Source organism: Halichoerus grypus, chromosome 15 (genome assembly GCF_964656455.1).
Source record: "Halichoerus grypus chromosome 15, mHalGry1.hap1.1, whole genome shotgun sequence".
Classification (NCBI taxonomy): Eukaryota; Metazoa; Chordata; class Mammalia; order Carnivora; family Phocidae; genus Halichoerus; species Halichoerus grypus.
Genome location: NC_135726.1, coordinates 43244150 through 43266799, shown reverse-complemented (window position 1 = coordinate 43266799; position 22650 = coordinate 43244150). Strand labels below are relative to the sequence as shown.

Here is a 22650-nt window from a genome sequence, read left to right as displayed (position 1 = left end):
GCTGTGTGCCCACCCAGCAACCGCTCAGTACTTCATCCGTAAACAGGAATAATCAGTTATTAGCAGAATTATATGTATTGGGGCACCTGGGTGGTGCAGTCGGTTAAGGGTCCAACTCTTGATTTTGGCTCAGGTCATGATCTCAGGTCATGATCTCAGGGTTGTGAGATCGAGCCCCGGGTAGGGCTCCATGCTCAGTGGGGAGTCTGCTTCTCTAACTCTCCTTCTTCCTCTCCCCCTTCCTCCGCTCACGCTCTGTCTCTCAAATAAATAAATAAATCTTTAGAAAACAAGACAAAACAAAAAACACAAACAAAAAAGAATGATATGTATTGAAACATGTAAAGTGCCTGGCACAAGATCTGGCACATGCTAAAAGCGGATTATTACCGCCATCCTTGAATGCCTTTGTGCTGGGGCAGATTGTTCCAGACCGGGAAGTCATCAGGGGCTGTCCAGTCCCTTTGTCTGCACTAGGGGCCCCTGAACACAAACCCTGCTGTCGTTGTGGCTGCCTCCATCTTCAACACCCCAGCAGCAGCCCCAACCCCAGCTCCACCACCCACAACTCCACGGCTTCAGGAAAGCCAAGAGCTTACTTCTCTGAAACATGGGGTGGTCCCGCTTTAAGAAAACTCACTCTAGAAACCAAAAATCAAAAAGAAAAAAGAAAAAAAGGAAAGAAGGAAAGAAAAAAGAACTATTTATAGTGTGTTAGCAACAGAATCTGTATCATAAGGTCATGGTTTTTTATTTGCCAACGAATAAACCAATCAATCCGCCATCACTTTGGTTGCTCGGGTCACTAACAACGACTCACCTCACCCCATTAAAACAAAATCCCACTTAAAAGAATGAAGGAGGAAAGATAAACTCAGAACACTGCATTGTGCAGCCCTGAATGAATGGACAGATCCACGTGCATCCTCAGTGGCTTCACTGGCATCATAAGAGAGAGCGAGGCAGATGTGCGCCTCCTGATGGAAGAACATAGAATCACATCTGCATGCTTGTTCCCCAAAAAGAAAAGAGGAGCACCTGGGTGGCTCAGTTGGTTAAGCATCTGCCTTTGGCTCAGGTCATGATCCTGGGGTCCTGGGATCGAGACCCCTGTCGGGCTCCCTGCTCAGCCAGGAGTCTGTTTCTCTCTTTCCCTCTGCCCTTTCCCCCCACTCACGCGTGCGCACACACGCGCGTTTTCTCTCTCTCTAATAAATAAAATCTTCCAAAAAAAAAAGAAAAACCCCCCAAACCTATATCAGATGAAGCTGCTAGATTTACTTAATTTACAGGAAATATGAAAAGCAGAAAACAATGTTGAAATACACTAAACACACACAATCGACAAAAACCCCAACGGTGAGACACTCGGCAGGACCTGGGACCCAGTTTCCTCCGATAAAGAACAAGAGAAAAATAAAGATGAGGAGAGAATCTTACAGATTGAAAGACACTTAAAGACTCAATCACCAACTGCAATGTGTGGGCTTAATCTGGATCCTGGATAAAACAAAGTGGAAATAAAAGTATTGATAACATTTGTGATTCAACCAGAAATTTGAACACTGGATATTGGATGATATTAAAGAATCGTTGGATGTTTTAAAAAAGAGTTCTTATCTCTTAAATCGAGCAATACATTGTAATATTTATGGCTGAATTGATATGCTATCTGGTAAAGTCAAAGGAGGGAGGCGCCAGTGGCAGTGGGTGGGGCAGGCCTGACCACGACGGAGCCCGCTGGTACCGGGCGCCTGGAGTCACTGTGCTATTCTCATCTCCTCGTGTGTGTTCCAAACCCTCCAAAATAAAAAGTTCATAAAGAAAGGCCACTCATAACATTTCAGTTTGCCCAGCCACACGTCTGGAATCTGTCTTCCGTATCCCCAGGGCCAGCAGGCTAGGATGTGTTATTCCTGGTTCTGGCCTGTTCTCTGCATCTTCCACCTACAGAAGGGGCAAGCCTAGTCTCTTGGGTCAAGGAATGAGTTTCCTGAGGCCTCAGGGCCTGGCAATACTGGAGACTGGAAAATAATTGGATAGGTGAATTCTCTGATACACACTACACACCAAAATCTCATCTTAGGTGAAAGATAGGTTAACCAGCAGCTATTCACATTTCAAAAGGTTTGATTGATTTAAAATATAGCAAACATTTTTGTAAAAATGGCCTGATTTACAAAAGTTGGCAAGCCCGTAAGATTCCATCTGATGCACAAGTCAGGTGAGGTTTGCTGACTGGTCTCTGAGAGGTGCGCCTGCTGTTAACACCTAATAACTGCACGGGAGAAATCTAAGCAACACCCTGACCCTAAGGGACCACAAGCAACTGAAGGCTCCTTCTCCCACTCTCAGGCTTGTTTCTGGATCTTCACCTGCCCACCCTCCCCCTCCCACCTTGGTCAAGGCCACCAGAAGTTGCTGCACTGTGAAAGCCGCAGGAGCCTGTGTGGAATTTCCTCTCTAGGCGGCATCCCCAATGGCCTTACCCAATCTGGATGACAGGGCAGCCTCCTGACTTTGTACCTCCCACCAGGAGAAATCCACAGCGAGGCGGCTTGTCCAGGCCCTTGGGGCCACCCACCCATGCAACTGGATACATACACTTTGTAAGCACTGGTTTCCAACAGATAAATGTAATCAAGGTTTATATGCTCAGAGAAGCCAACAGGATGGGATTGTTTCACTTGAAAGATCAGAAGAAAATTGTAACTAATGTTGTGGAAAATTACTTTGATATTGCTTTCTTGGTACCGAATCACAATTAGGCTGCTGTGAGAAGTACAGGGAGAGAATAAATGAATAGTAACAAATCAACACAAACAGCCTGTGTCAGGAACACTTTGCTCAGGGAAAGTAACATAAGCATTACTTAAAGTTTTATGACTGTGTTCGATGTGATTTACGTAGAACGTCAAGGTTGCCCATCCCCGGCCACGTGGCGAAGGGGGTCCGGCTCCATTTACAGCCAGAAGAACACGGCTCAAGCCTCAAGCGTGCCCATCGCATGGGTCAGCCAGGCCCACGCCGTCCCCACTGCAGTGGGATATGTGCCTAAGCTTCGTGTCATCCTCTATGCCCTTCGGAGGCTCGGAGCTCCTTCCCCAGCTCGCCACTCCACCCCAGAAGTCCCAGCCGTCCTGTGGGGTCTGGCCCTACTGGTAATGGAAAAGATCCACATGTGCATGCGCAGGGGCAGCTGGGCAGGGGCGCATGTGCAGAGGCAACTGGCTGGTGTGAGGGGCAGGAAGACACGAAGCGCAAGCGCTCTGGTTTGCTGGCCGACTGCGGCATGGCGGGGCGCATGTCCTGGCCTCCAGGTCCCAGCTCTACCCACGTATGTAGCATCTGTCCCTGCAGTGTACCACGGATGAGTGCATGGCCCCTGCCCAGACGGACACAGACTCGTGCCTTCTCTCCCAGGCTCGTCCCACGGAACGCAGACCCTGGACACAAGGACCCTCTGCCCATGGCGTGCGCCCCAGCCACACACACACACCAAAATGGGCACCAAAGAGCCATGGGCCACCCCGAGGATACACCATTCACCCCAAGCCACATTTAAGGGCCCTTGTTCAGGACCTCATTTCCACACAGACACCGCACAGTGGTGGGGGGGGCGGTGGCAATCTCAGCCCGCCTGACAGCCCTACCCTACGGGTCGGGTTCTGCTGACAGAGGGCCGCCAGCCACTCTAAAGCTCACGTGGGGCTGCAAAGTCCCCACAGAGGAGCCCGCTCAGTCACATATCCTTGCTTCTCCAGAAGCCAGGGAGTAGCCAGACCCACCTCTGACAGCCACTACCCCTGAGGGCCCGGCCCGGGCAGCCCAGGCGTGAGTCAGTACCAGTGACTCACCTGTTGTCTCCTGGGGTCCCACCACCTGGCTGCCTCTTGATGATTCTTGATGAAAGAATGAACTCATTGGCCTCCCTGCCCAGGGCCTCTGGTAGGAGCTGCCAGGCCAACGGGCCTCATTCCAGCCTCCCGGTGCACCTTCCGACTTTCTACCTGATGTCTCCAGGCCTTCAGTCTGTGCGTGGGATGACTAAGCCAGCCAGAGCCGAGGGTGGGGCTGGGGAGGGGGCTGCAGGCCCAAGTAGCCGGGGTCCCCTCCCTGAGGGCCAGGTGCCTTATGCTGGGCCCTGCTCTTCTGTAGGACTGTGCAGGAATCTCTCTCCCTAAACTCACAGCCTCTACTCCTCCATATTATCCATGTCCTGGAGCTCATGGTTGTCTTCACAGACTTCCCCGCTAAAGGCCCCCAGGCCCACTGCTGAGAGATGAGTGGGGGCTGTGTCTCAGCAGCAAGCATTCTGCCTGAGCTCCCCCTCTCCATATTCTGCCTGCCTGAGGCTCCAGAACCATCCTTCCCACTTTCCCTTTGCTGGATCCCACCTGTCCTCAGCAGATCTCTGCAAGTCAGGAAGGGTGCTCCCCTCCATGGCTCACAAGGGACACGTGGGATACAGACAGCAGGTGGGGGCCAGCAGGAGCAATCTCAGCTTCGCAGAGGCAGGAGGTACCTTGACCCCCTCTGCCCAGGCCAGAGGGCCTGGATTCGAGGGGTCCCAGGGCTGGCAGAGAAGCAGAGTCCCATGGGGGGGAGCATGGGCTCAAGGAGAAGTCATTCACCCTCTGATACCCCAGACCATGTGGGAGAGGCCCCAAGAGATGGCAGAATCCTCCTTAAGCCTCAGCTTCACCAAAGGCAACAAGTGGATGAGAGCCTGGCTATCATTTCAAGAGGAGGGCACAGGCCAGAGACCACAGGCTAGAGGTCAGAGGCCAGAGGCTGATGCCCGCCAGGAGAAGGCCAGGCCCCCTCCTCTGCCTGCCGAGGCTCTTGGCACAGACTTGGCCCCGGGGCAGCCACGGAGGCCTGCACTTCAGACAAGAAAGCTGGGGCAAGCGGGCACCAGGGCCGAGCGCAAGGGCTCACCTGGCAGCTGTCGAGGGGCGAGCTCCGTGGGGTCCTGCAGGCTGATGAAGAGGAGGAGGCCTGCGGCTCCAAACAGCAGGATGGATGAGAACATGCAGGCTAGCCGCATGGTTCCGGCTCGCGGGGTCATCCAGGGCTTGCTCCGGGGTCACCTCTCGGGTGTGGGAGGTGCGTTCTTCCCTCATCATCCACACCAAGCGTCCATCAGGCCATGGTCTACAGGGCAGATGGGGAGAAAGAGGGTCCATCACTGAGGCACACAACATCCTGTGCGGGCTGAGGCCCCAGTCACTGCCTGTGACCAAGCATAATCCCCGATCCCTCCATTCTCTAGAACTTACTCAGGTATGTCCCTTCCACCTTTCCAAGCCCAAGGAGGCTGAGGGAAGTCTAGTCACCACCTGTAGCTGGGACACCAGCTTCCCAACAGGGGCTCCTGTATTTGCACCACCAGAAAAACCAGGGAGACAGACACTCTCTGGACTCTGCCTGGGGGAGCCCAGGGTGGAGCCCCAGAGACCCACAGCCAGTAACAGCCCCTGCACTGTCCAGGCCCTCCGAGCTTCCAGAAGAACTAGTGTGCTCCCTATAGGGGACCTAGGTACAGGCCCACCAACTTGGGTCCTTGTCCATTACAACTGGCCTGGTGGACAGAGAAGTTCTTGGATCCCTCTGCCCTGGCTCCTCTCTACAGGATGTTGGGGACAAGTGTCTCCACAGAGCAAGATGCTTTGGGAAGGAGTCTCCTAGGCCCAGTGGCTACCAGGGACAGAGAATCCCCCACCTGGTGGCTCCTCTCTCCAGCCAGAGCTGTGTCTCCCTGACAGATGGGTGGGCTAGCGGAATAGAGACCCCACTGGCTAGTCAGCTGCATCAGGGGGACCAAAGCTCTGAACAGATCACAGCTACTCCCACTCTTGAGGCCCTCGGGCCTGGAGCTGAGGTAGCCAGACCTGCGTTTGACAGATCCCCGGCTCAGAGGCTGGTGACAGCATCCCTTGTGTTCCTGCGGATGGACACCTGTTGCTCTGGTCACTGCCGACCCAGAGCATGCCCAGGTGACTTGCCCCTCACCCTGGTTCCTCCTGAAGGGCAGAGCAAGAAATGCCAAATACCCCAAATACCAATGAGTGACTCCAACTGGGCCAAGATGTGGGTCAAGATGGGGGCACCCCGAGGCTATTTGCTCATAGGAAGGATGTAAGTTCTTGCAGTGGGGTGAGGCATGGGTGGAATGGGACAGGCGCTGAAGAGGGATCTGCACAGATAGATAGGCAGGGATTCCAGAACTCCCCCTTTTAGAGGAAGGCCGCTTTGTCCCCTTGGCTTCGCCCATTCCTACTAGTCCGGGCGCAGAGATACCACCCTCTCTCTACCCAAAAGGCCTGCGGGAGCTTCCCCAGCTCTGACACAGGACAGCACTGAGGGAGGTTGAGGGCAGGTGGGCAGCTTCCAGCAGCCTCTGAGATCACAGGTGGGTGGCTGGGACCCCAGACCAGATGCGCTGCTTGGCACAAGGACATTTCCCTGCCTGGGGTCTCCTTGGGCACAGTACTTTGGTCGGGGAACCCATTCCTGACCAGGCACCCAGGCGTGGGGGAGGAAGCCCCAGCTTCCGTCCCTCTGTGTCCTCATGCTCCTGGGGGGCACAAGGCAGGAAGTGGTAAGATCAGTCATTCCCTCCCCAGCCCAGACAAAAATTCCCAAGGTCTAGACTGTTCTCAGCAAAGCTCTGGGGCTGAAGAGTGTTAAATTGCAGGTTTGGGTTTCTCCCCTCTGCAGTCTCTGTAATTATGTTTTCACTCAGTTAACTTTAATTAACCTGCCCCAGGCCTCTATGCACGGGAACACGCCTGAGCACAGGGCTCTCTGGGCTGTGCTGAGCAGGTGGTTCCCACGACCTCCCAGCTTTTATGTTTGGGAGGCAGCACGGAGCAGGGCTGTTTTGTCTCGAGCTGGCTCAGTTTGCCATTGGCCCCGACCTCACTGCAACGGCCCCCGCCCCAAGAAAGACAGCTGCTCCTGCCATCGCCAGGGACACCCCTGCACGGGGCTTGCAGAGGGTAAAATAGGCAGCCGCATGTCCCCAAAGGCTCAGACCCTGAAGTCTCTCGTGGGGCCCTGTGGCTTCTCCCTCCGTGGCTGCCTGGGATGGGACTGTCCTGGGGGCCTGGCTCATCGTCCTGCAAAGACACAGACACAGCAGTGCAGGCACCAGGCCCCACTGAAGGCAAGGTCACTCTCAACACTGTGTCCTTTGGTCTCCCAAGCCCTTCCCTCCATGATGACAGGAGTTGTGTGCAGGGGCCTCCAGGGCCAGCCTCGAGGTCTGAGGGAAGGTGGTGGGGGGGGGCACGGAGGCCCTCCTGCCCCAAAGCAGTTGGCTTAACCCCCAGGGGTGCCCAGACAGTCACGGAAAGGAGTCAGGAGAGTGGAAAGAGTGTCACATACATGGATTCAGCAGGGACAAGACCCTCAGACAGGGAGCAGGGAAGGCAGCTCGGGGCCCTTCCAGAGCAGACGCACAGGCTCTAACACGCATACACGTATGCACACACAGCACACACATACCATCGACAGTCCCCAGCAAGGCCCCAGCTGTAAAGAAAGTGCCACAAAGCCCTGATACGCGGGCTGTGGTGGTCGCACACTGCCTACATGAAGCCAGCAGGCGAGTCTGACCTAGGGTGACGGAAAGAGAGAGGAAGGAGGGGAAAGAGAGCAGCAAGTTTATGGCTACGGCCCACCGCTGCCCAGTAAAACAGCTAATAAAGTGCCACCTGATCTCGGCCCAAAGGCTCTATTGGATGAAAAAAGGGGGGGGAGCTCAGAAGCACGTGCAATCCAGTCCCCTCCTCTCTACTGTCACCGTCCAAGCCAGTACAGACCTCCCCCGTCCTGCAGCAATGACCAGTCCTCACTTGTTTCTGAACCTTCCCCAAACCCAACGCCCCAGGTGGAGCCAGGCTCCATTAGCCCTTGTGCCTGGGAGCCAGGATGAGGACCACATCTTTGCCCCCAGATCTGGGGGTGGGGGGAGAAAACCAGCCCTAGGACCTGCACCTTCACTGCAGTAGGAGCATCAACCATTTAAGTGTCTGGTCTCAGAGACGTTCCTTTTTGTTGACCCCCAAGAGAATACAGCACCATCTCCATTTTCCACATCCAGGGAAGCTGGTGTTAGAGGCGTGCATGGCTCTCCCTGACCCTCCTAAGTATCAGACCCCAGCCTTCCCCTCGGATGCCCCCCGCCCCCGGCTTAGTGTTTGTTCTCACTGCAGACCATCTAACCAGCCAACTCCCTGCTATGTGCAAATGGAATCAAAAGGTGAGCATGCCTCCCATCCTGGGTAACTGGCTTGCAATCTGGCTGGGTTCCCCTCAGGAGGGGGCCAACATCACAGAACCCGTAGGAACCTCTGTCCTTTAAAGGTGGAGGGTAGATAAGAGATCACCCAACACTCCAGGGAGTGTGTGTATCTGATCCCCTATTGTTCCTGTGAGGGTCCTTGTCTTCAAAGTCACATGTTATTTTCAAGGCAACGGGGAGATGCTGGTCCAAAGGCTGCTTGTCTCTGTCTCCTGGGAGTCGAGCTGCTGCCCGGGGAGTGGACACTATGATCTGTCACAGGCCGGGGCCAGGCTGCCCAGGGCCCCGTAAACACACTCACAGGCCTCTGCTCCCACTTGGGACTGTTGCATCCTCACTGCACGCTGCATCACACTCAGCTCCACTGACAAGAGGGCCCCCCCACCCCGCCTCCCTGCCTCCCTTCCAGGACCAACAGACAATATGAAAATTCAAATAACTGGGGGCAGAGCCAGGAGGAATAAGGCAAGAAAAATAAACAGCCCACTTAGTTTCCAGAAGGTCCTGTCCTCACAAGCCCTAGTTTCCCCAGTGGCTTGTTCTCCCTGAGGCCTGAATGGTATCACCAATTTTTACTGTAAGAAAAAAAAATGCAATTAATCTTGTAAACACCTCCTGGGACACAGGTCAGAGCCAAGGATTCCTCCCATTTCCTTATTTATCTGATTTAAAAATTTGTCTCTTGGGAAAATTCACTTTAGGGCACAAGCAAGGACTTGGGAATTCAGCCAAAACACACGCACCTCCAGTGGCGACAGGCCGGCAGGCAGATGGACGGATGGCTCCGAGGTCACGCTTGGCTGCAGCTGCTGCAAAGCCTGGATGCTTCCCCCAGTCACCCAGAGGACCCCCTCTGGCTGTAAGGACCCACTCCCGTGCCCCACTGGAGGCAGCTGGAGGCGTCCGGCCATGTGCCCATGGGAGCACCCACTTGGCGTGTGGACCCCGGGCCCCAGAAAGTTCTCTGTCCAGCCAGTTTCCTCCTTGCACAGGCAGGAGCAAACAATGACGTCCCTCCCGGCTGAGGGCTCCAGGAGGAGCTGCTCATCGGGAGAGAGGCTGCTATGGCAACTTGAGGAGAATGGAGCCAGGCACTGCCGTCACCTTGAATCCGGCACCAAGCATTCCGCCGTGGCGGCAAAGGGGGCTGCACCTCTGCTCAGCCCCTGCCGAGGCTCCTGCGATGGCGCTGACCTCCCGCCTTCCCTGCTCAGCCTCCTGGCCTCAGTAACTCATTTGCTCCTCACTGAAACGGAGCACACAGCCCAGTCCCCGGAGAACACCACCTCCATCTGTTTTGTCAGAAAAGTTCTTCAGTGTGTGTGGCTCCTGCTTGCTTCTGAGATGGGGTTCTTCTTGATTTCAGCTCATTAAAATCTTGCAGCTAATTAAAACCGGTTTTAACAGTGGCGGCGGCAGCAGCAAACTCTGGGATGAGTCCCACCAGTTTTTATGCGTAGGCATAAAGTTGCAGTGCTCTGCGAGGGTGACAAATGGCTGCAAGTGCTCACTGAGGCAGGGCTGCAGCCTCCTGCCCTGCCTGATGTGGGAGAGTGCTGACCTGGGTCCTGAAATGCCCAGGGCCCACCTTCAGCACACCCTAGCCCGCATGGGTACGCCCCACCTGCCATACTCCTCCCCATTACAAGGCAGGGACTCCCTCCAATTCCCCATGCTTTCTGCTGGGTGGAAGAAAGGGAGCCCCAAGGCAGAGGGCAAGGCATAAATCAGGCTTAAACAGCCCTGAAGCCTTGTCCCCACAGATCCACTAGGCTACAGCCCAGCTTCCCACCATTGCTTACACAAAGAGGCTGAGGGGAAGCCTGCAAACACACAGCTGCAGTAAGGGGTTCCTGAGAGCCTGGCCAAGGTGCCATAAGCTATAATGCCCTTGATTGCTTTCAGGGGTAGGACCATACCATGGATACCATCTCTGCCCAGGACTTCATTTTCAGGGCATTTTATGAGGCAGGGTAGGGGAGAGTAATTCTGCAAGGAGAGAAACTGAGTCCCACCCTGGCAGAATCTGGGATGGGGATTCAGCACCCCCAATCCCATGAGCATGTGTTATCTCGATAACAGCCCTTATCCCACTGTGTGGATAGTGTTCCCACACCTGCCTCAAACTCTTGGAGCCCCGAGAGCAGTGTCACAGCCGCTCCCCATCTTTGCCTTCCCAGCACTTAGCACAGTGCCTGGCACAGGGCAGGTGATCAACATAACCTGTGCTGCATGTGGTGTGAGCAGGGGTTAACAGATGGAGATGTCTGGGCCCTCTGCAGAGAGGCAGTCCACGAACCTGGAATTTCTAAAAGGCCATGCATGTTTCAGGGAGCTGTGGGTTTGTTTTAATCAGGTCTGGGGTAGAATTAGGTCCAAAGAGTAGCCCAATCCTGTGAGAAAAGAGGAGGCAAGGAAGTGAGCTCCATTAGAGATCCTGTTGGAACCTGGCAGCTCCCACATACCCAACACACACTCACCATGAGGATGCCTCTTTTGTATCCTCATTCTGGTAGGGCAGATTTCAAATCATGGGGCTTGAAGACTAATACACTCATAGAGGTAAATGGGGACTCTATTCATATATACACACCTGTATTAATATACATAAGTACAAACAAATATACAAGTCATTTAGATACCATAAAATGGATTATGCTAGAAAACTCCTACATGAAATTTAAGTTTGAATGTGTTGATCCAAAGTCAATGAGGACAGTGGGGTAAGATAGTGGAGAGGGAGGCTCCTAAGTTCACCTCCACCTGTGGACATACCGAGGCATCAACTACATGTGTGACAGCTCACTCTGAAAACAACCTGAAGACTAGCTAAACAGATCTTCCCGAGCTAAAGACATTAAGAGAAGGCCATATTGAGAAGCGTAGGAGGCGCAGAGACAAAGTCGGGAACCAAACCCTTGGCGTGGCAACCCACAAGCAGGAGGGACATCACAGGCATGGAGGGGTGAGAGGATCAGCCCCACACCAGGCATCCCTGGCCCTGAGGACCTGCACAGAGAAGATGAGCCCCCATGATGTCTGGCTTTGAAAATCAGCGGGGTTTACCTTCGGAAGAACTGGAGGTTTATAGGAAACTGATTCTCCAGTCTTAAAGGGCCAGTGCACTATATCATTGGGCCCAAGAGCCAGCACAGAAGCAGCAGTTTAAAAAGTGTCTGGGGTATACATGAAGGGGATTTATTGACTAATTCTAGGATATGTGTTGGAGGCTTAGGGATCTGCAGGAGTTTTTTCCAGGAATGGGAAATGTTGGCAGGTGCTCTTTCTCTAGCCCTCCTTCTACCTGGCCAGATGCTTTTGGGGGAGCCAGTTCTGACACTCTCCATCTACCTTGCTCTGCCCCAGAATTCCTCTGAAGACTAGCCCCACCCAAACCAACCCACCAGCAGGCACCCCTCCAAAGTGGCTCCCACACTGGGCAGCCCAAGCCAGGACCTATGCCCTGCCAGAGTGACTATCAGCTCCCATACCCAACAGGCAGCTCTGGTCAGAACTGGCACATCTCCAGAACAAATCCTGACCCAGGGAGTTGGGGAATGAGCCCTACCAACCAGCACATGCTGTAGCTAGTTGGCCCTTTTAGCCAACTGCATGTGAGGCAAGCCCAGCCCACCAGTGCGCCTACAGACAAGTCAGGCTGAGAACTGGCTCCACCCACCAGTGCACCCTCAGCACTCAGGCCAGTAATAACTGGCGGGTGCTCCCAGCCCACATAGTGGAGCACCAAATATATACATACAGAACAAACACAGAGTCAGACAAAGTGAGGAGGCAGAGGTGTATGATTCAAACACAAGAACAAGACAAAACAAGCTAAACAAAAGACAGATAAGGAATCTATCTGCTAAAGAATTCAAATTAATGGTTATAGACACTCACCAGACTTGAGACAAGACTGGAAGAACTCAGTAAGAACTTTAACAAAGAGATAGAAAGTATAAAAAAAGAACCAGTCAGAGCTGAAGAATACAATAAGTGAAATGAAAAATACACTAGAAGAATCAACAGCAAATTAGAGGATGCAGAAGAACAGATCAGTGACCTGGAAGTCAAGGTAGTAAAAAACAACTAAACTGAAATAAGAAAAAAGCTTTTTAAAAAAAAATGAAAATAAGTTAAGGGACTTCTGTGACAACATCAAGCAAAATAACATTCACATTACAGGAGTCCCAGATGGAGAAGAGAGAGAAAAGGGGATAGAAACTTATTTGAAGCAATAATAACTGAAAACTTCCCTAACCTGGGAAGGAAACAGATATCTAGGTCCAGGAATCCCAGAGAGCTCCAAACAAGATGAACCTAAGGAGGTCCACATCAAGACACATAATAATTGAAATGGCAAGGGCGCCTGGGTGGCTCAGTTGGTTAAGCGACTGCCTTCGGCTCAGGTCATGATCCTGGAGTCCCGGGATCGAGTCCCGCATCGGGCTCCCTGCTCGGCAGGGAGTCTGCTTCTCCCTCTGACCCTCCTCCCTCTCATGCTCTCTGTCTCTCATTCTCTCTCTCTCAAATAAATAAATAAAATCTTTAAAAAAAAAAATAATTGAAATGGCAAAAACTAAAGATAAAGAGAGAACCTTAAAAGCAGCAAGAGAAAAACAGTTACATACAAGGGAAACCCCATAAGGCTATCAGCTGATTTTTCAACAGAAACTTTGCAGGCCAGAAGGAAGTGGCATGATGTATTCCAAGTATTGAAAGGAAGAAACGTATAACCAAGAATACTCTACCCAGCAATGTTCAGAATCGAAAGAGAGATAAAGTGTTTCCCAGACAAAAGTTAAAGGAGTGCATCACCACTAAACTGGGCCCTATAAGAAATGTTTAAGGGAATTCTTCAGGTAAAAGAAAAGACCCATAACTAGAAGTAAGGAAATTAATGAAAAGAAAAAAATTTAACTGGTAAAAGCAAACATACAGTAAAGGTAACAGATCAATCACTTATAAAGCTAGCATGAAGGTTAAAACATAAAAGCAGTAAAATCAACTATATCTACAAAAATTAGTCAAGGGATACATAAAGTAAAAAGATGTAAAATATGACATCATATATATAAAATGTGGAGGGAGGAGTAAAAATTTAGTGCTTTTAGAATGTGTTCAAACTTAAGTGACCATCAACTTAATATAAACTGCTACATACATAGGATGTTATGTATGAACTTCATAATAACCAGAAACCAAAAACCTATAATAGATACACCAAAAATGAAGAGAAAGGAATGCAAGTATAATACTAAAAGTCATTAAACACAAGGGAAGAGAGCAAGAGAAGAAGAAAGGAACAGAGAACTATAAAAACAATCACAAAAATAATTAACAAATGACAATAAATACATACCTATCAATAATTACTTTAAATGTAACTGGGTTAAATGCTGCAATCAAAAGACATAGGGTGACTAAATATACAGAAAAACAAACCCATCTATGTGCTGCCCACAAGAGACTCATTTCAGACCTAGGACACAAACAGACTGAAACTGAGGGGATGAAAAAAAAGATATTCCATGCAAATGGAAGCAAAAAAAAAAAAAAAAAAAAGCAAGGGTAGCAAACAATCACACAAAATGGACTTTATAACAAAGACTGTAGCAAGAGACAAAGAAGGGCACTGTATAATGATTAAAGGATCAATCCAACAAGAGGATATAATAATTAGAAATATCTATGCACCTAACATAGGAGCACCTAAATATATAAAGCAAACATTAACAGACATAAAGAGAGAAATTGAGAGTAATACAATAATAGTGGGGGACTTTAACACCCCACTTACATCAATGGATAGATCATCTAGACAGAAAATCAATAAGGGAACAGCAGTTTTGAATGACACATTACACCAGATGGGTTTAACAGATATATACAGAACATTCCATCTAAAAACAGCAGAATATACATTCCTTTCAAGTGCACATAAAACATTTTCCAGGATAGATCATATGCTAGGCCACGAAACAGGTCTCAATAAATTTAAGATTGAAATCATATCAAGCATCTTTTCCAACTACAATGGTGTAAAACTAGAAATCAATTACAAGAAAAAACTGGAAAAAACACAGATGTGTGGAAGCTAAACAACATGCTACTAAACAACTGATAGATCAAAGAGGAAACAAAAAATACATGGAGACAATAAAAATGAAAACACAATGGTTCAAAATCTCTGGGACACAGCAAAAGCAGTTCTAAGAGGGCAGTTTATAGTGATATAGGCCTACCTCAAAAAGCAAGAAGAATCTCAAACAATCTAACCTTACACCTAAAGGAACTAGAAAAAGAACAAACAAAGCCCAGTAGAAAGAAGGAAATAATAAAGATCAGACAGAGCAGTAATAAATGAAATAGAGACCAAAAAAACAAACAAACAAACCATAGAGAAGATCAATGAAACTATTAGCTGGTTCTTTGAAAAGATAAAATTGATAAACTTTTAACTAGACTCATTGAGAAAAAGAGAGGACTAACATAAATAAAATCAGAAATGAAAGAGAAGTTACAACAGAGAGCACAGAAATACAAAGGATTATAAGGGACTACTACAAAAAAAAAAATGCCAACAAATTGGACAACTTAGAACAGATGGATAGACTGCTAGACATATACAATCTTCCACAACTGAATCAGGGAGAAACAGGAATTTTAACTAATTACTAGTAATGAAATTAAATAAGTAATCAAAAAACTCCCAACAAGCAAAAGTCCAGAAGCAGATGGTTTCACAGGTGAATTTTACCAATTAAGGAAGAGTTAATACCTATCCTTCTCAAACTATTCCCAAAAATAGAAGAGGAAGAAATGTTTCCAAATTAATTCTATGAGGACAGCATTACCCTGATACCCAAGCCAGACAAAGACATGACAAACAACAAAAATAACAGACCGATACCTCTGATGAACACAGATGCAAAAATCCTCAACAAAATACTGAATTCGAAAATGCATGAAAAGCATCATTCAACATATCAAGTGAGATTTATTCCAAGGATGCAGGATAGTTGTTCAACACTCACAAATCAATCAACACAATACACAACATAAAATGAAGGATAAAGTCATATGATCATCTCAAGAGATGCAGAAAAATCATTTGACAAAATTCAGCATTCATTCACGATAAACTCTCAACAAAGTGGGTATAGAGAGAACATAGCTTTGCATGATAAAAGTCATATATGTCAAACCCACAGCTAACATCATACTCAATGATGAAAAGCCAAAAGCTTTTCCTCTAAAACCAGGAACAAGACAAGGATGCTCCTCTCGCCACTTTTATTCAGCTTAGTATTGGAAGTCCAAGCCACAGCAATTGGAAAGAAAAAGAAATAAAAAGCATCCAAATTGGTGAGAAAGAAGCAAAATGTCACTATTTGCAAATGATATGCAGACAATACTATATATAGAAGTATACATATAGAACCCTAAAGACTCCACCAAAAAATTATTAGATCTAATAAAGGAATTCAGTACAGGTGTTGGATATGAAATCAAGATACAGAAATCTGTAGTGTTTCTATACACTATAACTCACAGAAGGAAAAATTAAGAAAACAATCCCATTTATAATTACATCAAAAAGAATAGGATACCTAGGAATAGATTTAACCAAGAAGGTGAAAGACTTATATTCTAAAAACTATAAGACATTGATGAAAGAAACTGACAATGATAAATAGGAAGATATACCATGCTTATGGACTGGAAGAGTTAAAGTTGTTAAAATGTCCATACTACCCAAAGCAATTTACAGATGCAATGCAATCCCTATCAAAATGCCAATATTATTTTTCACAGAACTAGAACAAATATCCTAAAATTTATATGGAACCCAAAAGACCCCAAATAGTCAAAGCCATCTTGAAAAAGAACAAAGCAGGAGGTATCACAATCCCAGATTCCAAACTATACTACAAAGCTATAGTAATCAAAACAGGATCGTTCTGGCACATAGACACATAGATCAATAGAACAAAATAGAGAGCCCAGAAATAAATCCACAATTATATAGTCAATTAATCTTCAACAAAAAAGGCAAAAATAAACAACAGGAAAAAGACCGTCTTTCAGTAAATGGTGCTGGGGCAACTGGAGAGCTACATGCAAAAGAATGAAACTGGACCACTTTCACTATACACAAAAATAAACTCAAAATGGGTTAAAGACCTAAATGGAAGACCTGAAGCCATAAAAATCCTAAAAGAAAACATAAGCAGTAAATTCTTGGGCATTGGCCTTAGCAATATTTTTCTTTTAAATATTTATTTATTTGATAGAGCACGCGAGAGAGCATGACCAGGGGAAGTGGCAGAGGGAGAGGGAGAAGCAGATTCCCCGCTGAGCAGGGAGCCCGATGTGGGGGCTCGATCCCAGGACCCTGGCACCATGACCTGAGCCGAAGACAGATGCTAAACCAACTGAGCCACCTAGGCACCGCTTAGCAATATTTTTCTAGATATGTTTCCCCAGGCAAAAGGAAACAAAAGCAAAAACAAACAACTGGGACTACATCAAATGAAAAAGCTTTTATACAATGAAGGAAACCATCAACAAAATGAAAAGGCAACCTACTGAATGAGAGAAGATATTTGCAAATGATATATCTGATAAGGGGTTAGTATCAAAAATGTATAAAGCTCTCATACAACTCAATACAAAAACCCACAAATAATTCAATTTAAAAATGGGCTGAGGAGCTGCATTGACATTTTTCCAAAGAAGACATACAGATGGCCAACAGACACATGAAAAGATGCTCAACATCAGTAATCAGCAGGGAAATGCAAATCAAAACCATAATGAGATATCACCTCACACCTGTCAGAATGGCTAAAATAAAAAACACAAGAAACAACAAATGCTGGCAAGGATGTGGAGAAAAAGGAACCCTCATGCACGGTTGGTGGGAATGTAAATTGGTGCAGCCACTATTTGAAACAGTATGGAGTTTCCTCAAAAAATTAAAACTAGAAATACTATATGACCTAGCTTCTGCTTCTTGGTATTTGCCCAAAGAAAATGAAAACAAGTCATTCAAAAAGATAATATGCATCCCTATGTTCATGACAGCATTTTTTGCAATAGCCAAGATATGGAAGTAACCCAAGTGTCCATCAATAGATGAATGGATAAAGATATTGTGTATACACACACAAACACACACGCAAGCACACAATGGAATGTTATTCATCTATAAAAAAGAATGAGATCTTGCCATTTGTAACAGGGATGGAACTAGAGGATATTATGTTAAGTGAAATAATTCAGACTAAGAAAGACAAATACCGTATGATTTCACTTACATGTGGAATCTAAAAACAAAACAAATGAACACACAAACAAGTCAAACACAACACATGCTACAAAATGGATGAGCACTGAGGACATCGTGTTATGTGAAACTAGCCAGGCGCAGTGGGACAAACACTGTATGATTCCACGCAGTCAGATTCAGAGGCAGATGCAGAATTGTGTTACCAGGGGAGGAGGGATAGGGCGTTATTAATTAATGAGTACAGAGTTTCAGCTGGGGAAGTTGAAGGAGGTTCTGAAGATGGCTGCACAACAGTGTGAATATATTTAATGCCTCTGGACTTAAAATGATTAAAATCGTATGTTTTAGGGGTGCATGGCTGGCTCAGTCAAAGGTGCATGTGACTCTTGATCTTGGAGTTGTGAGTTAGAGCCCCAGGTTGGGTATACAGATTACTTAAATGAATAAATAAATAAAAACTTTAAAAAAACAGTAAATTTATATTATATATATTTTACCACAGTAAAAAAAAAAAAATCAACAAAAGCAAACTAAAGGTTGAAACTGAGCAGAAACCACCCTCTGCCTGTTAGTTTCTCTCATCACACAGATGACTGCAAGTGAGTCCAGGAGCTGAGGACCAGAGAGGGGTCAAGTTCATGCCCGTGTGAAACGTGACCATGACATAGGAGAGCTGGGTTTGTGGCCCAGGCATCCTGAACAAAGTAGTCAGATGTCATGAGATGGACACCAGGCTCAGAGTGGGGAGCCCAGGTTCTAGCCTGGCTGTACCTCAAAGCTGTGGGAGCCTCACGACTTGATTTCCTAATCTCAGAATCAGCCTGCACCGAAAATATCCATTGTAGATGAGTTCCCAAGTTCCTTGCAGTCTGGTGTGAGACAAATGTCCAAACAGAAAGGTGTTTTCATGAATTTCATTTGCACGAGGCCATTTTCAGGCAGAGCAGAAGGCCTTTCAGCTAAGACATCCCTTACGCACACCTGCCACCCATCCCTTGCCACAAATCTGGATCACTGCTGGGCTCCTACGGACCAAAGCCGTCAAGCTCTTTCCCTTTAAGACAACTCTGTCCTTGTGGAGGAAGCAAAGGCCTCCGATGCAAGTGTAAAACTGGAAATTGTGTTCTCAGGTTCTTTCTGAGCCACAAAGCCTTGCTCCCCTGAGGCCTGTTGGGCTGAGGTGAGTCCCCCCTGAGGCCACTCCCTCCCTACATGACCATTGCTCTCTGTTTCAACATCTACACTGAGCCCCGCTGAGACCATGCCTCATTTAGTGATAGAATTCATTTCAAGGCAGAAATCAACCATAGGGCTAATGATGGGGATCCCAATGTATCCACAGTCACCTTTGTCATTCAAAAATCTTCAACTGGGAGGGCACCTGGATGGCTCAGCCAGTTAAGCGTCTGACTCTTGGTTTCAGCTCAGGTCTCGATCTCATAGTTCGTGGGACTGAGCCCCATGTCGGACTCTGTGCTCCGCGGGGAGTCTGCTTGAGATTCTCTCTCTGCCCCTCCCCCCACTTACATGCTTGCTCTCTCTCTCTCTCTCAAATAAATAAATAAATAAATAAATAAATAAATAAATATCTTCAATTTTTAAAGAACTTAAAAGGGCAACATGAGGGATCCTTGTGGTGATGGAGATGTCCTCTATCTTGACTATCAATGTCAATATCCTCACTGTGATATTATACTATAGTTTTACAAGATGTACTGGGGGAAACAGGAAAAAGGGCACATTGAGATTACTCTGTATTATTTCTTACAACTGTTACATGAATCTAAAATTATCTCAAAATGAATGGTTTAATTTCTTAAAAATCAAGAACTTAAAAGTAACTGGCCTTTCAACTCATGCATAATGGAAGCAAATTCTAATGTTGTGCACGTAAATAATAGATAACCATTTTCATGGATCAGCGCCATCCTTTGTTGTATAAGAAACATTTTAAAGTTAAGGGACTATGCCTTTAATAGGAAAATTTGATGTGTTAGCAACTACTGGTTGATCTTTGTGCATTTTTCAATTGCAAATTGCACTTTAAAATGCAAACAATTATTAATATTGATTTGGACTCAAACAATATTGAATTTCAATATATTTCCAGCTCTTTTATGAATTACCCTGTGGATACATGGTGATTATGATAAAAGAGCATTTGCTTGCCCAATTTCTTTTCAGTGAGGAACCCTGAAGAGGGCTGATGTGATCCATGGATAATGAACTTCACAGGGACAAGACTGGCTCCAGAGCCCTCTGCCAGGCCCTCAAACTTAGGCAGCACAGACTTTCAGGGCCACTTTCTCCAAGCCAATATTACAGAGCATAGGCTATGAATGACTGCTCAAGGCCTGGATGGGATTTAGTGTCATAGTTTTTAGGGCAAGGAGAAGGCATAGATGTATATCATGCTTTGTTACCCTTCCAGGTAGCATGCTGGATACTATATAAACATCCCATTTAGCTTTTGAACAATAACCTCTTGAAGTAAAATCATTACCCCTATTTGATACAGGTTTGGTTCTCTGTAAGGAGATGTGGAATGGAGTTTAGGGTGCAAAACGTTTATTCAGGATCAATACCTGTGAAGGGAAAAGGGAGGAAGCCAGAACCAGCAGAAGAGGCTAGACAGGGATGCAGGTCCAACCCAGGCTGGGCAGGGAGCACTGAAGCAGGTGTAGCCCACGGGAGTGTCCTGTAGCAGGCAGAAATGGCTGCACCTTCATGCGTCACCCTACTCAGTCCCTGGATGTGGCATGCCCAGGGAAAGGCACGACCCCAGAAAGGACACTTTGCTGCAGCCAAAGCAGATCCTGAAGGAGCTGACAGCTGGGAGATGGCTCCTGACCACATGTCCTGTGGGTGGTCAGTGTGTCCTTTCCAGAGGGGGATCTAGACAGCACATCTCCAAGTCTACCACCATTTTACAGACAATGAAATTAAGACCCAGAGAGACTAAACATGGCCAAGGTTACATTCCACATACGCCATCCCAGATCTGCCTAACTTAAATCTTGCCTCTCCGCACCCCATTCATGCCTTCTCCCAAACAAAAGCATAGATCAGACTGTCCTGACCTTCAGGTACTGAGACATGAAGGTCTGAAAGTCTCCAGAGGAACACATGGAAAGTCTGACTGCATAAGCAGATACCCTCACCTCACCTCTGCTAACATCCCTGCAACATGCATGCGTGTGTGCACACACATGCTTAGTTCTTGGCGATTATCTCATTGCTAATCGAAGGCAGGGGCCTTCGATTATTTGGGTTAAAAGTTCCCCTGACAGTACAGCCTGGAGAGCATCTCCCCCCCAGCAGAGCTGCTGGATCTTGCCAAGAGCAGAAGACGATGTATGATGCCACACAGCCTCCTTTTACTTTTAGAAAGCACTGAGCTATTCACATTTTCCAGCTGCTTTGACATCCACAGCCACAGCAGGGAAAATTACAGGGAGGAAAAAATTGCATATTTACTTCTCAGAATTGAAAGTTGGGGTATAATATGGACAGAAAGGAGTGTATGAGTAAACCTAGAATGCCCTGGCCCCTGGCAGGGTGTAGCTGCCTCCAAGCTGCGAATGGCAACCCATAGACTCCAGAAGAAGAGAGAATGGCAAGGAGGTTTGGCTTTCTTCCACGGAATCCCTCTCCTTGTGGCTGGCACAGGGAGGCCTCAGAGGACTTGCCTTTGTGTTCCCAGCTGCCAAGAATGCCTGGCACAGAGTAGGTGCTCGGGCAATGTGTGGTGAGCAAGGAGAGAGCTAGGAAGAGGAGGGAGAAGGGGAAGGGATGCACACTGGGACCAGTTCAGTCCTTTGGGTTGAGGTCATGTGGAGTCCAGCAGGTGTGCCCTGTCCGCACAGTGTGCATGCATGGCCATCCCCTTTGGGAGCGGGCTGGCCTCTTTAAGATCCATGGCTAGCCATCACATTCTTGGTCCTCACTAGTCCAGCATGATTTTCCCTGGAGCTCTCCTCAGAACACCTGGTTCTATCCTGAGGGCTCAAAGACTAAGAATATGGCAGAGCGATCTGGGCCCTATCCTGGTTGTGGAGAATTGGGTCTCCCTCAGGCTGCCAGGAGGGGGCCAGAGCTGTGAGTAACCTGGAAGTTCTAAAGAGTGGCTATGCATAAGACAGGAGCCTGTCTTCTCCATGAGGCTCTGCCTCATGTCTCCCTCCAGCGGACATCCTGTGCTTCGAGTACCCCACTGACCCTCCAGTGCCTTCCCGCTCTTTCACCACAGGGTGTTGGAAAGCCAGAAATTTGGGCCCACCCACTCCAGCTGTAGACTCGGCCTCTTGTGTATTTCCTGTCCATCTTTTTTTTTTCCAGCCCCTCAGTGAGGCTGATTCAGCACCGGAGGCCTGGACAGCACCCTATCTCCACTCCAGTCCCCATAGGACAGTTGCTGCCACCCCCTTGTTCAAAAGGGTCTGAGGGCCCCCAGTTGCCCAGTGGTCCAAGTTTGAATGTCTTAGCATATCCCACAAGGCCCACTGAGTATCCAGTGTCTGCTGCTCTCCTATCTTCAGTCTCATTTCTCACCATTCCCTGATGGCCCCCAGGCCAGTTGAGGCACCCTCCTGTGTGTTCCCAAAGCCCCTGAGCTTTCCTCTAACACAGGTGAGAGACTAGTGTAGAGGAAAGAGCTCTGGGCTCTTTCCTGCTGTCCTTGGGTAGAGGGAAGAGGCTCAGGATGGGTGAGGTGGACCACTGGGTCCCAGTCCTCTCCCTGCAGGGCACATACTCCTCTACAGGTGGTCTTGCTCTGATCTCCAAACGGTTTTGCTGACTTCATTGCTTACCTTGAACAACACAAAAGGGAGTCTGGTTTTTCTTTCCCTGAACCTTCAGCCACTTTTCTGCTGTCCCATGTCCCTGAGTTCTCATCTCTCGACCTCAAGGATACAGATAAAAAAGGTGCTAAGTCTTTATAGTCCCTGGACATGCTATTCTATGGTATGTTTGCTGGGCCAAGGATGTAGGCAGCACTCAGCTGACTGGGAGCACCCTACAGCAGAATGGCATCCACGAAGGT

General features: G+C 47.9%; 1 protein-coding gene across 2 annotated transcripts in view; it reads right to left on the bottom strand.

The window, feature by feature from the left end:
- Positions 1 to 22650, bottom strand: part of CHST8 (carbohydrate sulfotransferase 8) — a 129593-nt gene that overhangs the window by 59727 nt on the left and 47216 nt on the right. For both annotated transcript variants that reach the window (XM_036118502.2, XM_078062466.1), the window contains exon 2: positions 4942 to 5157. In XM_036118502.2, coding sequence (XP_035974395.1) covers positions 4942 to 5071 — 130 coding nt within the window. In that variant the 5' untranslated portion in view covers positions 5072 to 5157. The remainder of the gene's footprint in view (positions 1 to 4941; positions 5158 to 22650) is intronic.